Here is a 13,311-nt window from a genome sequence, read left to right on the forward strand (position 1 = left end):
AATTGACGTCCTTTTTTTCCCACAAATAGAGCTTTCTTTTGGTGGTATTTGATCACCTCTGCGGTTTTTATTTTTTGCGCTATAAACAAAAATAGAGCGACAATTTTGAAAAAAACGCATTATTTTTTACTTTATGTTATAATAAATACCCCCCAAAAATATATAAAAAAAACATTTTTCCCCTCAGTTTAGGCCGATACGTATTCTTCTACATATTTTTGGTAAAAAAAATCGCAATAAGCGATTATTGATTGGTTTGCGCAAAAGTTATAGCGTTTACAAAATAGGGGATAGTTTTTATGGCATTTTTATTAATATTTTTTTTTTTTTACTAGTAATGGCGGCGATCAGCGATTTTTATTGTGACTGCGACATTATGGCGGACACATCGGACATTTTTGACACATTTTTGAGACCACTGTCATTTATACCGCAATCACTGCTATTTAAATGCAGTGATTACTGTGTAAATGACACTGGCAGTGAAGGGGTTAACCAGTGGGTGGCAGTGTAGGGGTTAAGTGTTCCTAGGGGTGTGTTACTAACTGTTGGGGGCTGGGCTTTAATTTAGTGAACACTGATCTCTGCTCCAATCACATGGAGCAGAGATCAGCGTCACTAGTTGCTAGGCAGAATGGAGAAATGCTGTTTACAACGGAATTTCTTCATTCGGCCGCTCCGAGACGATCGCGGGTATGCCCGCGGTGATCGAGTTCGCGGGTCCCGTGACCGGACTCACGGGGGTCCCGACCAGCGCGGGAGCGCGCCGCCGGCGGCGCGCTCCGGATGGCAGGGCAGCAAATTTAAAGGGACGTACAGGTACGCCCATTTGCCTGCCCGTGCCATTCTGCCGACGTACATCGGCGTGCGCTGGTCGGCAACTGGTTAATAATTTATTGTCACGGTCCACGGTAATTGATGATTTATTGTCACTGTCCACGGTAATTGATTGATAATTTATTGTCACTGGTCATGGTAATTGATTGATAATTTATTGTCACTGTCCACGGTAATTGATAATTTATTGTCACTGGTCACGGTAATTGATAATTTATTGTCACTGTCCATGATAATTGATGAATAATTTACTGCCACTGGTCGCGGTAATTGATGAATAATTTATTGTCACTGTCCACGGTAATTGATTGCTAAATTAATGTCACTGGTCATGATAATTGATTGATAAATTAATGTCACTGGTCACGATAACTGATTAATAATTTATTGTCACTGGTCACAGTAATTGATTAATAATTTATTGTCACTGTCCACGGTAATTGATTAATAATTTATTTTTTTGTGCAATTGCGTATAGTTTATATACTGTTTTTGTGTGTGTTTGCAAAATTAAAGTGGGCTGGTCTGGATGAAGTCCAGGGCCAAATTTTTGTCCCAGTCCAGCCCTGTCAGCAGGGATTGAGAAAACTCTCTCTGGATGCGAATGAAGAGCTGGATATCGGCAGACTTTGATTTCAAGGCGAATTACCCCTGCAGGGGTGTATTCTTCTGGTGAGTGGGGTACCTTGTGGGGGAACACAGAAGTCACGTTGAAGATTGCACAGGAAGCACTATAGTCACATTTGAACTTTCTGTAATTGCACCATTGAAGATTTTTTTGGAAAATTGGACACTATGTTTGCACTTTTGGTTATTATGGATTGTTTATTTAATTTGGGGGTTAATTGATTTTTTGATTTTTTTATACTTTTTTTGCTTTTTTGTTTTTTATATTTTTTGTTTTTCTGTTTTTTCACTCGCACTTTTTTGATATAATTTTGATATATTTTTATATACTATTAATATTTTGTTATTTCATATATATGCTCATATTAGCATTTTGCATTCATAGGTTATATTTAGGGTTTGAATTTTAATTTCATTAAGCACATTTATATACACCTCCTACTGGGATTTTGCATATCTTGGCGATAATGCGATTTTAGGCAATAATTTTTTATATATATGTCTATATTAGCGTTTTGCACTTATAGTTTGTATATTTGGGATTATAATTTCACTAGCACATTTACACACGCCTCCTACTGGGAATTTGCTTATTTAACCATATTTTGACGATAATGTGATTTTAGGGAATATTGCTTTTTAGCGATACAGATACAAATCTTTTGGTTTTTTTGTTTTTTTTGTTTGTTGTTGTTTGGTTTTTGGTTCTTTCCTTTCCCTTTGTTTACTGGAACTATTTGTCAATCTCAGGAATTAATCTACAGTAGGAATTTTGCTGTTTTTTGGGACATCTGAGTAGCTTGCAAATTAAAAATCGCAGAATAGCAGGATTTTTTGGGTTATACCCCTTTTTATTATATATATATTCTTTAGGATGAATACATGATATATTCTGGATTATATATTTACATACATACATGTAAGGAGTTTCATTTGTAGGTAGCGCCAATTGCCCCGGTTACCATATTGTTCTCTATTTTTTTGGAGGAAACACCTATTGGAGTTTCTTTCCTTGTGGGTGGCAGCAACCTAATGATATAACTAGGATTTGGCTGTAGCCACTGTTATTGCTATCCTTTCTTACTCCCCACCGTTGTTGAGCGCGGTTTTCCTTAATTTTATTCAAGGTGCAGTAGTGTTGGAGGTTGTTCCGCCACTACGCCTCTAAAATATTACTACTGATTGTGACACACCTCTCTCCTCCACCCCCTCCTCTTCTTCTTCCTTCATGGCCTCTTCTAGTGCTCTGTCCTCAGAACCAGCGGTGCTCCGTAGGCGTTCAAGGGGCTACGCAAGTACGCAGGCAAAACTATGCCATGCCGTGCTTGTGCCTGGTTTGTTTGGGGGACAGGAGCCACACTTGGGCAGATATTTTGTCAGCTCTGCAGGGGCAGGCCAAGAGGTGGTTGACGCCATGCCAGCTAAAGCCAGGATTGGGGGTTTGCAACAATGGCACCAACCTCCTCTCTGCCCTCCGACAGGGACAACCGACCCATGTGCCCTGTGTGGCTCACATCCTTAACCTGATGGTGCAGCGGTTCTTGGGCAGGTACCTGGGCTTACATGATGTCCTGAAGCAGGCAAGGAAAGTCTGTGTGCATTTCCGCCGATCATTTAATGCCAGTGCTCGGCTGGCTGAGGTCCAAAAGGAGTTGAACCTGCCCAAGAACCGTCTTATATGTAACATGCCCACCTGGTGGAACTCAACGTTAACCATGCTGCAGCAGCTGTACACGCAGCAGAGGGCCATCAATGAGTACCTGTGCGACTACGGCACCAGGACAGGGTCAGGGGAGATCGTTTTTTTCTCACCACGCCAGTGGGGCATGATCAGGGATGCATGCACTGTCCTGTCACCATTTGAGGAGGCCACAAGGATGGTGAGCAGTGACAGTGCCTGGCTGGGGAGGAAGGTGGTGGGACCAATTGCAACTACTGCATGTGCACAGTTCCAGTGCTGGCTCCAGAGTATCGCTGCTGGAGGGGGTGCGTGGGGTGTGGACTGCATGTGCAGAGTAACAACAGTGAACCTGTAGAACATCCTGCAGGGGTGTCCTCTTCTGTCCTGTGATTTGTTGCTAGGGGTGGTCCTAGCAACCAATTGTCTGTCTGTTAAATGGAACTAAACTTTAACAGCTCCTGCCTACTGCTCAGACATGCCACATCCCCTGTCTTCTCCCTGCTGTGTAAGGGAGGGGGGGACACTGATATAAAGGGAACTGTGTTGCAAAGAAAGAAGATGGCTATAAAGGGGACTTGGATACCAGAAAGGAGGGGACTGTGGAAGGAAGTGGGTTGCAAGTAAGGAGGGACAGCTGTGGAGAGGGACCTGGGATGCAAAAAGGGGACTGGGGTACAAGGAAGGGGGCTGTGGAAGGGATTAGGATGCAAGGCAGGGGGGCTGTAAACAGGACTGGGATACAAAGAGTGGGGCTTTGCAGGGTTCTGAGGTGCAAGTAAGGGGAGCAACTATGAAAGAGACTGCGGTGCAAGTAAAGGGGGGTTGTAAAAAGGACTGGGGTAGAAGTAAAGTTTTTTTTTAAAGGGGACTGGGGTACAAATGGGCTGTGAAGGGGATTGGGGTGCAAAGAAAGGGGGATGTGAAGGGGACTTGGAAGCAAAGAAGGGGGCTGAGGACACTGATGTAAAGGGGGAAGGTCTGTGATGTAAGGAGGGGGGCTGTGATGTGAAGGGGGAAAAAGGGCATTGATGTAAAGGGGGACCAATATGTAAATTGGGGGGCTTGGATGCAAAGAGGTCGTTGATGTAAAGCACTGTATTGTAAAGGGGTGCTCTATTGCCACTATTTGTCTTCAGGCCGGGTGCAGAGGTGTTGGGGGAACTGTGTAATGTAAAGGGGTCCAGTGGTGCCGAGCTGTGTAATGTAAAGGGGTCCAGAGGTATGTGGGGGGGTGCTGTGCAATGTAAAGGGGTCCAGTGGTGGGGGGTTGCTGTGTAATGTAAAGGGGTCCAGAGGTGTGGGGGGGCGCTGTGTAATGTAATGGGGTCCAGAGGTGTGGGGGGGGGGGGCTTGTGTAAAGTAAAGGGGTCCAGAGGTGTCGCCCCATCAAAATGCTATAATTGCTGTTAAACTCACCTTTAATCCAGTACCAGGCAAAGCTCCCTGTCGCTGATCTTCGTGGGATCAAATTTACCTTCGGGCGGTAGCCCCTGGTCTTTTTCTAACCTAGCAACACCCCTGACAGGGCTCCATAGGGAAAGATAGAGAAATAGATAAACCTGTGTGGAACTACAAGTCTCAGCATGTATACTGGAACTTGTAGTGACACAAAGCAGGTAACTCTCCCCTTTTGCATTTATGCTTTTTTTTTTGTGTTTTGGAGAAATGATAACATGTGATGGAGTTCCCATCTATGAAATGTTTGCCTGGGCCTACCAGTGTCTTGAAACAGCTCTACAGATCACATATGTATTTGAACGGTGTCTTTTTATATCTGTTTGGATATTTTCTAAGGTTAAAACCAAACTCCAAACCATGTCAAATATTTTTTATTGAAAATATCTCTCTTTTTCTGACTTTTTTGACCTAGAACCTCTTTACTATTTTATATCATTGTTGAAACTGTGTGCCTAAGGTGAATTCTTTAGTACAACCATAGTAAATAATTAAATAAATTAAAATAATGCAGTTTTGTATTCATTAATATATCTTTATATGTATTTAATTAAATGCCAGCATTACATGTGTCTGAATTTGAATGCTATCCCTTGCAGTCCCTGCACAGCAGAGCTTTAACTGAGAAAGACAGAAACAGTGCAATGAGCCAATAAGGTGTGCTGCTGTGAAAATGTCAGGCTGATAGGAGGAAAGAGCAGAGTGGTAGGGAAATAAGTTCCAATGTCTATTTTTTTTTTTCTCTCCCGTCACAGGCTTGGGGTGGAGAGGGGGCCTGTAAGCAAAAGTGTAACTGCAGCAAGAAAGATCAGGTCCCCTTGTGTGCCAGAAAGGGCAGTGTGGCGGAGTTCAGTAAATCTCTGGATTGCATTCTGTAGATCTTGTAGGTAATACTGTTTTTGTATTTAATGTGTTTTCAGCTGTTTGCGTGGGGTTCCGCTTTAAGGTCTATAACATATATCACTACAAGTGATTTATTTTTTATAAATTTTTTATTGATTTTTTATTGATTTTTTTTAGTTTTGAGAGGAATAAAAATCTCAACAAAATTTCTGTTCATTACTACTACAGTATGTCTAGGCAATTGATCGAATTTATTTTTAATTTATTTTTAAAATGGTAAAATATGGCAATTGTGTCATACAGAACATGAGCAATTGTTGGGTGATTAAAGCGTTTCCTTCTTTTTTTTTGTTTTTATGTGGGGAAGTCACACAACGTTTCTCTAAGGGAGGTTTCTAACTTCCTTAGTGGCATGTCACTAGGAAAGAATGTAATAGGAAATGTCCAAAAGGTATTCAAAGAGAAATAGAATATTTCACGGTTTATTTTCTTTGTTTTCTTTGTTTTTTTGTTTTTTTTAATGGAAGGCTTTGTCCCCATTAGAGATTTTCTCTCAGTTCCTGTTTCTGTAATAATGTAGTTGACACAACAAGCAGGAGCTAAATCTGCAATAATGCTTTTAGCCCATCCCTCGCTTAAAAAAAAAAAAAAAATCAAGAATACTCGTCCCTATGTGGTAATTCGTTTCCAAAGTACATTCTTGTGAAAAGTAACTTCATTAATGTGAGCAAAACAAGACTTCATAGACACTTGCGTTTAATATATGTTTATTTGCATTAAAAAAATCTACAGACTGTAGATCTACTTGTCTAGTGTAGGGTTTTGCTGTCATCATATTTTTCTGGTTTTATCTTTCTGTAAAATAAAAAAAAAAAAAAAAAAAAATGAGCAGTGTATTTATATTTAAACTAAAAATGTAAGTAAACCAAACTATGATTTCAAGAATACAACATCTCTGAAAATTAATTTATGAGGTGTACATGCCTCCAGCAGTGACATAAGTATGAAAAAATGAATTTCCTAATTTGTTTATTGATTCATATTGTTAGCAGCTACTGCTCCTTTACTGCTTGGAGTATCTCTAAAGGTACAGGGCTTCTCTTTGTAAATACATCGGCCCCTTTCACACATGCTTTCCGTTTGTGCATTTTTCATTAATTCGTTGATGGAGGAAAAATGGACATTAATGCATTGCTATGGAAAAACTGATGTAAATGGATGATATCCAAGATGACGTCTTAGAGGACGAAACACGTTGGGTATCCCGGGCGACAACATTATGTAATTTCCAGTACTTTGAACAGCCTGATTTTTACTTCACATATGTGGGTGTTTTTAATCTTTATTATGATTAAATAAATATCTCTTGACTATATCACACCATGCAGGTTTTTTTCTGTTATGATTTGCAGTGCATGAATATGAGGATATCTGATGACCGCCCTTCCCCCTCTTCACTAATCTGCTATACATCCCTTGAGACTTCATTGATGTCACATCATGGGAAGCATTGGTGACCACTTTTGAAGCAGGGACCAGTCATACCCTTTTGGATACCAACTATAAGCTAAGCACGACTTGAGAGGTATATGCCTTTTGAGGTCTGTGAGTTCCGGTAAGCCTCATTAATAAGGGTGGTGGTGCTGTCAGCATCTCTTTTTTGAGCACTTGGTTTTTTCATCACTTGATCACATTGAAGCAGTTATCTGCCATCTGCATGGATTGTTTTCTGCACTTTATGGACTCAATGTTATATATTGCTAATGTCCTTACAGGACTTATAGTAGCATTATTTACCAGACCTTTTTTCATAACTTAATATTTATGATTTATAAGATCATTCACTTAATGCATTCTATGCATTAAGGTGAAAAAACATCTGACAATGCCCCCCTTATCCCCCCGTTTTACTTACCTGACCCCTTGAAAGTCCCGCGCTCGCCCCCAACATCCTCTTCGCCGCTCACCCTGGCTGTTGATTGGCTACAGTGGATGGATTGAAAGCAGTGCAGCCATTGGCTCGTGCTGCTGTCAATCATATCCAATGACGCGGTGAGTCAGGGGTGGGGCCGAGTGATACGGTGAGTGGCTACGGCCACCGCTGTATCACGGGAGCGCGCCTGTAAGAACTCCACACCATGCGAGGGAGCTTGCATGAAGTTGTGGAGTCCTTGCGGGGAGGAGTCGAGACAGCCGCCGAGGGACCCCAGAAGACCAGGTTCGGGGCCACTCTGTGCAAAACGAGCTGCACATTCGAGGTAAGTATAACATGTTTGTTATTTTAAAAAAAAAAAATTGCCTTTAGAGATCCTTTAACTAAATCTTTATTTTTATCAGATCCCACAAGCAAGATTTGACAACAGCAGAATAAGGACTTCTGAGCATCATAAACCACCATTGTTCTACAAAGAGGTTTTTAGAGAGGCAGACTGACAAATGTTCCCTTTACTCAGTTCTTCAATAAATCCTTTCATGCATCTATGTCAAACCCATTCGCTGTTTATGATAGGGTGAAAATTATGGCAGATATCAGCAGTCTGTGATTTCAGTGGGTACCTTTAGTTGGTACGCTGTTTCCCCGAAAATAAGACCTAGCGAGATTGTCGGTGATGGCTGCAATATAAGCTCTACCCCCAAATAAGCCCTACCATGTTTCCCCAAAAATAAGCCCTACCCTGAAAATAAGACCTACAAGGACTTTAACTAGGGCTTATTCGGTGGGTAGGGCTTATATTGCAGCCATCGCCGACAATCACAATAGGTCTTATTTTCAGGGAAACAGAAAACCCATCGTTTTTTTTCCCAAGAGCTGCTCCTCTGTGGATACTATAAATGAGCCTTTAGCAACTGTGTAGTATTTCCATCATTTGGGTAATTTTGCTTACTTAAATTACATAATAATGGTATAAAAATGTTAAACAGCTCTTCTGTGATATACATACCAGGGTCAGTGTCTCTTTCCAGGTCTAGAGTTGTGGCCTTTCTCCCCACTAGGAATTCCAGCAGTACCAATGGGAGGATGGCTTCCTGTAAAGTCATGAGCATGTGGCGCCCCAGTAGGTTTGCCCCTTTCACCGTTCAGATGTCTTTTGGGTCTGGCATTTCCAGCGGGTGGCTGTAAAATCACATTTGCAAAATAAAACAATGCACGGGAACACTTAGAGTGATCAATAGATCATTATAACTGCCACATAAGACCCATTTCACACTTAGGAAGTTTTTCAGGTATTTTAGCGCTAAAAATAGCTTCTGTAAAGGGCCTAAAAAATGCCTCCTATGCCCCCCCCCCCCAGTCTGAAAGCCTGAGTGCTTTCACACTGGGGCGGTGCTCTTGTGGGACGTTAGAAAAGGTCCTACGAGCAGCATCTTTGGGGCAGTGTGGAAGCATTGTATACAGCGCTCCTAAACTGCGGCTGTCAATTGAAATGAATGGGCAGCGCTGCTGTAGCGCCTGCAAAGTGCATTGGCAACGCCGCAACATGGGCGCTTGTAACCCTTTATTGAGCTGCTAGCTAGGAAAATCAGTGTTAAAGCGGAGTTCTGCTTAAACAAAAATAAACGTCAGCAGCTACAAATACTGCAGCTGCTGACTTTTAATAATTGGACACTTACCTGTCCCAGGGTCCAACGATGCGGGGGATCGAAGCCCCACTCATCTCCCCCTCCACTAAGCGCTGCCGACAATGTAACTGTGGGCGCCCACTGCGCCGCACGCTATGACTGGCCGTGCAATCATCTGGGACCTGTGACGTGTCCCAGATGATTGCCTAGAGGGAGGGGGCAGAGCTGATCTCCCTTCCTGTGCCGAGGGAAGTGACATCAGGAGCCCAGGCGCTGTAGTAGGCAGATTACAAGGTACCCCCTAGCAACAGGCATTAAAAGGTGAGTAAAAAAATAACCAACACTTCAAAACGACGGTGAAGTGCCGCTAAAACTAGCGACACTTTACTGCTAAAGCTGGGCGCGGCTCAGTGTGCGACAAATTATTGTTACTATAATGTAAAAAGTTGAATTGCATGAGTTTCTCAGGTTTATTTGTAAGTAAAAGAGCAATGTTTAATGTACTAATAACAGTCAGCATTGTTTTATTAAAAAGAATACTAAATATTTTATGCACTTCCAAATATTTCCTGTGCGGACTCGAGCAAGGCAGTTTACAGTTTACTTTTGTGTTGATTGTGTTGATTTATCGGCTTCAGTACATTGATCACTGATCCAGAGCAAGAATGCAGTTTGTGATTTTACCTTTCAGATCTGCGTGCCAATTGCACTTCAGTGTCTCAGAAGGTGCTGAAGCCAGAAAAAGCCAGGCAAGTAGTTTACTGAAGTGTACTTTTCTTAGTACAAGCGTTCTAAACTGAAATTCTCAGTATCATTTAAACTATTATAACTTGCTTTCATTATCCATTGATAGTACCTCTTAATAACTCACCTGCCCATTTCCTGGTGGTTTACCATTAGGAGGTGGGTTTCCTTTGGCTGGTCTTGGGCCATTTTCAGAAAGGGGAGGGCTGTCACCCTTTGGTCCTGGGACAACATCACCGGCAGGAGGACCGTTGCCATGTGGTCTGGAGTCAAGAGAACCATCAGGTGGGGGTGGGGGTGAGCCAGTTACATTGGGATGATCAAAAGGATGGCCTGATGGACCAGATGGAATCCCAGTTCCAGGACCAGGGTTTCCTGCTGTAGACAATATTTGAACAACTTTGTAAATCACTATGACAGCTACATATCACATCAGGCTTTAAGCCCCATACACACTATTAGTTTTTCCTTCAGATTTACCAAAACCATATAATATGAGGTCAAACCTTAGGAGTTTCAATTTGTATGCAATCAGGCAGGCCCTTGCACTACATGGTTTTGGTAACTCTGAAGGAAAAACTAGTATGTATGGGGCATAAGAATACTATTTACCAATACATCTATTGTGATTGCTGCATTTTTAAGTATCATTATGTCCATAAGTATTACTGCTCTATTATAAGCATATATTTTTCTTAAAGAGTGGCAATATTATCTGGCGAGCAGCTAACCATTTGAACTGGTGAAGGGATATGTCATTGTGCACTAGACTCATGTTTTTTGCTGTTTAAACAAAAAAACACATTGGTAATGAATGAAATTTGTACAAAAGCAAGATTGAACTGCACTTGCTTTTGTACTTTTTTATGACAGATATTGATGTTTTAAGTTAGTTTTTTAGCTGTTTCACAAATGATCTAACTTTGTGAAGTTTATTTAGACATTGGGGTTAATTTACCAAAGACAAATCCACTTTGCACTACAAGTGCACTGCAAGTGAACTTGGAAGTGCACTTGGAAGTGAAAACACTTTAGATATGAGGGGAAGCTCTGCTGATTGTATCAGCCAATCATGTACAAGCAAAAATGCCATTTTATCATGTACAAGCAAAAATGCCATTTTATATTTTCCTTGCATGTCCCCCTCAGATCTACAGCGACTGCACTTCAAAGTGCACTTGTAGTGCAAAGTGGATTTGCCTTTAGTAAATAAACCTCATTGCAGTGCTGTATTTTGAGGTGAATATTTCACTTGTTTTATTAACTATAGTTGGGGGTATGATGGTAAATACAGCAACAACACATAGAGAGTTCATTGGGGGAAATTTTGGTTTCAAAGCACAGAGTTGGGGAGGTTTTGGTGTAAAATTGTTACTAAACAATAACAACAAGGACAAAGTCCTGTGGACAGGCTTTGCTTCCAACATTTATTTAGCTATCTTAACTGAATCAACGTCCCCCTTTTTCAGTAACTGTACTTACTCTAGGATATCACTGACTAGCATAGAAGTCATTTGACTTTATTAAGGCCTTTAAACAAATATAGACATTTACACCTTCAAGGTGAGCCATCCTGTTACATATCCCCATGGAATAGGTAACAGGAACCTACTTGATCTCTGCAGCTAAATGGCTGAATACCAAAAGACTATTTTCCCATAGTTGTGGTGTGCATGAATTTATACTCATTTTGTGGCACTAGACAAGCCCCCAACGGTGCTCAAAATGTAACCACTAATTTGCTCCCAATAATGCTCTGTTCCATCTATCTATATGTAAAGGATTGCTAGATGGAATGCATGTGTTCTACCACCAGTAGGAAGCCAATAGCCTGAACTACAGAATGCACTCCTACCACTCTACATAAAAGGAAAATACTTGGACAATAATAATAGATAATGTTTTGTGGAAGAAGAAGGAATAATGGAAACTAATATGGATTAACCTGATGTGCTTGCAAAAACGCTTACTATATCAGTGTATTCTGGTAAGAATATCACCAAAAGGGGGTCTTCACTCATCACAAACCTCCTTTGAGTGGAGTGCACGTGTGAAGGTGGTATAGAAAGACAGGTGGTGGTGAAGTACTTTTCAGCACAAATAACTTATCTTATTCTGGGGCATCTTTATGAGAGATGGACTGATTTACATGGATGTACAGATATATAGATTGATTGTGATTGATTTATTTATTGATCTATTTATTGATTCATTTATTGTATTTACTGACTAATTATATTTCATTGATTAATGGCAATAGATATCCACTAATAGTATTGATGATCGAAATAATTGATTGATCAGAATAGCGCTGCTTGATCAGTTTAACAGTGAATGCCTTGGGATAGCGACTATCTTGTAGCATTTATATGTATGTTGGTCAGTTTTTACGAATAATAATAGATACTTGGAGAATAAAAATAATATCAGACGCAATGGGGTTGATTAACTAAAACTGGAAAATACTAAATCTGGTGCAGTTGTGCATAGTAGCCAATCAGCTTCCAACTGCAGCTTGTTAAATTAAGTTTTGACAATAAAACCTAGAAGCTGTTTGTTTCTATGCAGAGGTACACCAAGTTTTGCACTCTCTAATTTTAGCCAATCAACCCTAAAGAATATTTGAAAAAGCAAATGAATAAAACACAAAGAAAAAAGTTAAATTATTTTAAAACAGTTCCAGTAGTTCTTCATTTTATACGTTCTTCTATTTATAAATCAACCGTTCAAACATATAATATATCTTAGAAAATATATGATTAGTAGTAAATACTTTTAGATAAACATTTTTAAATAATTTTTCAAATATGTTTACAGGTAAGGAAGTCAATCTGGATTAAGGCCCAGTATGAATCTGTGCGCTGCCTCCAAAATACAATTTAAAAAAAATCAGATTTCAGTAAAAAAAAAAGTGACAAATTTATGAATCCATAGTTAACTTTGATCACATTAGTCTGAGAATATAAGATACCTGTTGTAGTCTGTGTTTCAAGTAAAGTAGAGTTAGCAATATTTTCAAGATCATTGTATAAATGATGTCAGACACTTATTATTAAGCAGAGAACACTTACCAGGCTTGCCTGGTGGGGCAGCCAGGGCCTGAACCACTATGGCAAAAAGAACCAGGTACTTCATGTCTTCTGATGAGGTTTAGTCTGTAGATGAGGATTGCACCAGTTTGTAAAGATGAGGGAATCCTGACCTATATTTAAACTCCTTTCCCAGACCTGCCCTTTTGACTATTTTTTTCCTGATTTGTCTATCCAGGTGAGTAGGAGGGACAGGAGAGCATGACTCTGCAAATATCATTTTGGTTAAGAAAACAAAGGCAATGAGGCGATCACCTGAGTGCACATATGACAGTGCCTTGGAATGTCAGCACAAAAGACAAAAATACTATTCATGTTTCACACAGCATCTATATCTCAATGAGTCAATTATACGTTCTTTCTGTGCCTTTCATACAGCTTTTTTTTCTGCTCTTGCTATATTGAATTTTTCAGGTATCATATGATATAGATGATCCACAAGAACTTCTAATATATTATAAATACAAGTGCTAA

At 40.4% G+C, this 13,311-nt stretch overlaps 1 protein-coding gene across 1 annotated transcript; it reads right to left on the reverse strand.

Annotated features, from left to right (window-relative positions):
* Positions 1–6,193: 6,193 nt before the first annotated feature.
* On the reverse strand, positions 6,194–12,981 carry LOC143930772 (uncharacterized). The gene is made up of 4 exons (XM_077455350.1): positions 12,820–12,981; positions 9,876–10,126; positions 8,386–8,558; positions 6,194–6,298 (listed from the first exon to the last, which is right to left on the reverse strand). The coding sequence occupies exons 1-3, from the start codon at positions 12,881–12,883 to the stop codon at positions 8,391–8,393; spliced, it is 483 nt and encodes a 160-aa protein (XP_077311476.1). The 5' UTR covers positions 12,884–12,981; the 3' UTR covers positions 6,194–6,298; positions 8,386–8,390.
* Between the last annotated feature and the right edge of the window lie 330 nt (positions 12,982–13,311).

This window comes from Lithobates pipiens, unplaced genomic scaffold, assembly GCF_037356315.1.
Source record: "Lithobates pipiens isolate NorthernLeopardFrog02 unplaced genomic scaffold, aLitPip1_a1.2 Scaffold_25, whole genome shotgun sequence".
NCBI classification, from domain to species: domain Eukaryota; kingdom Metazoa; phylum Chordata; class Amphibia; order Anura; family Ranidae; genus Lithobates; species Lithobates pipiens.

Excerpts from the sequence above, each read along its gene's own strand:
- LOC143930772 (XM_077455350.1), bottom strand. The coding sequence starts at position 12,883 with ATGAAGTACCTGGTTCTTTTTGCCATAGTGGTTCAGGCCCTGGCTGCC. Across the intron at positions 10,127-12,819 it reads TGCCCCACCAGGCAAGCCTG|CAGGAAACCCTGGTCCTGGA; the intron begins GTAAGTGTTCTC and ends TATTGTCTACAG. Across the intron at positions 8,559-9,875 it reads AACCACCAGGAAATGGGCAG|CCACCCGCTGGAAATGCCAG; the intron begins GTGAGTTATTAA and ends GTGATTTTACAG.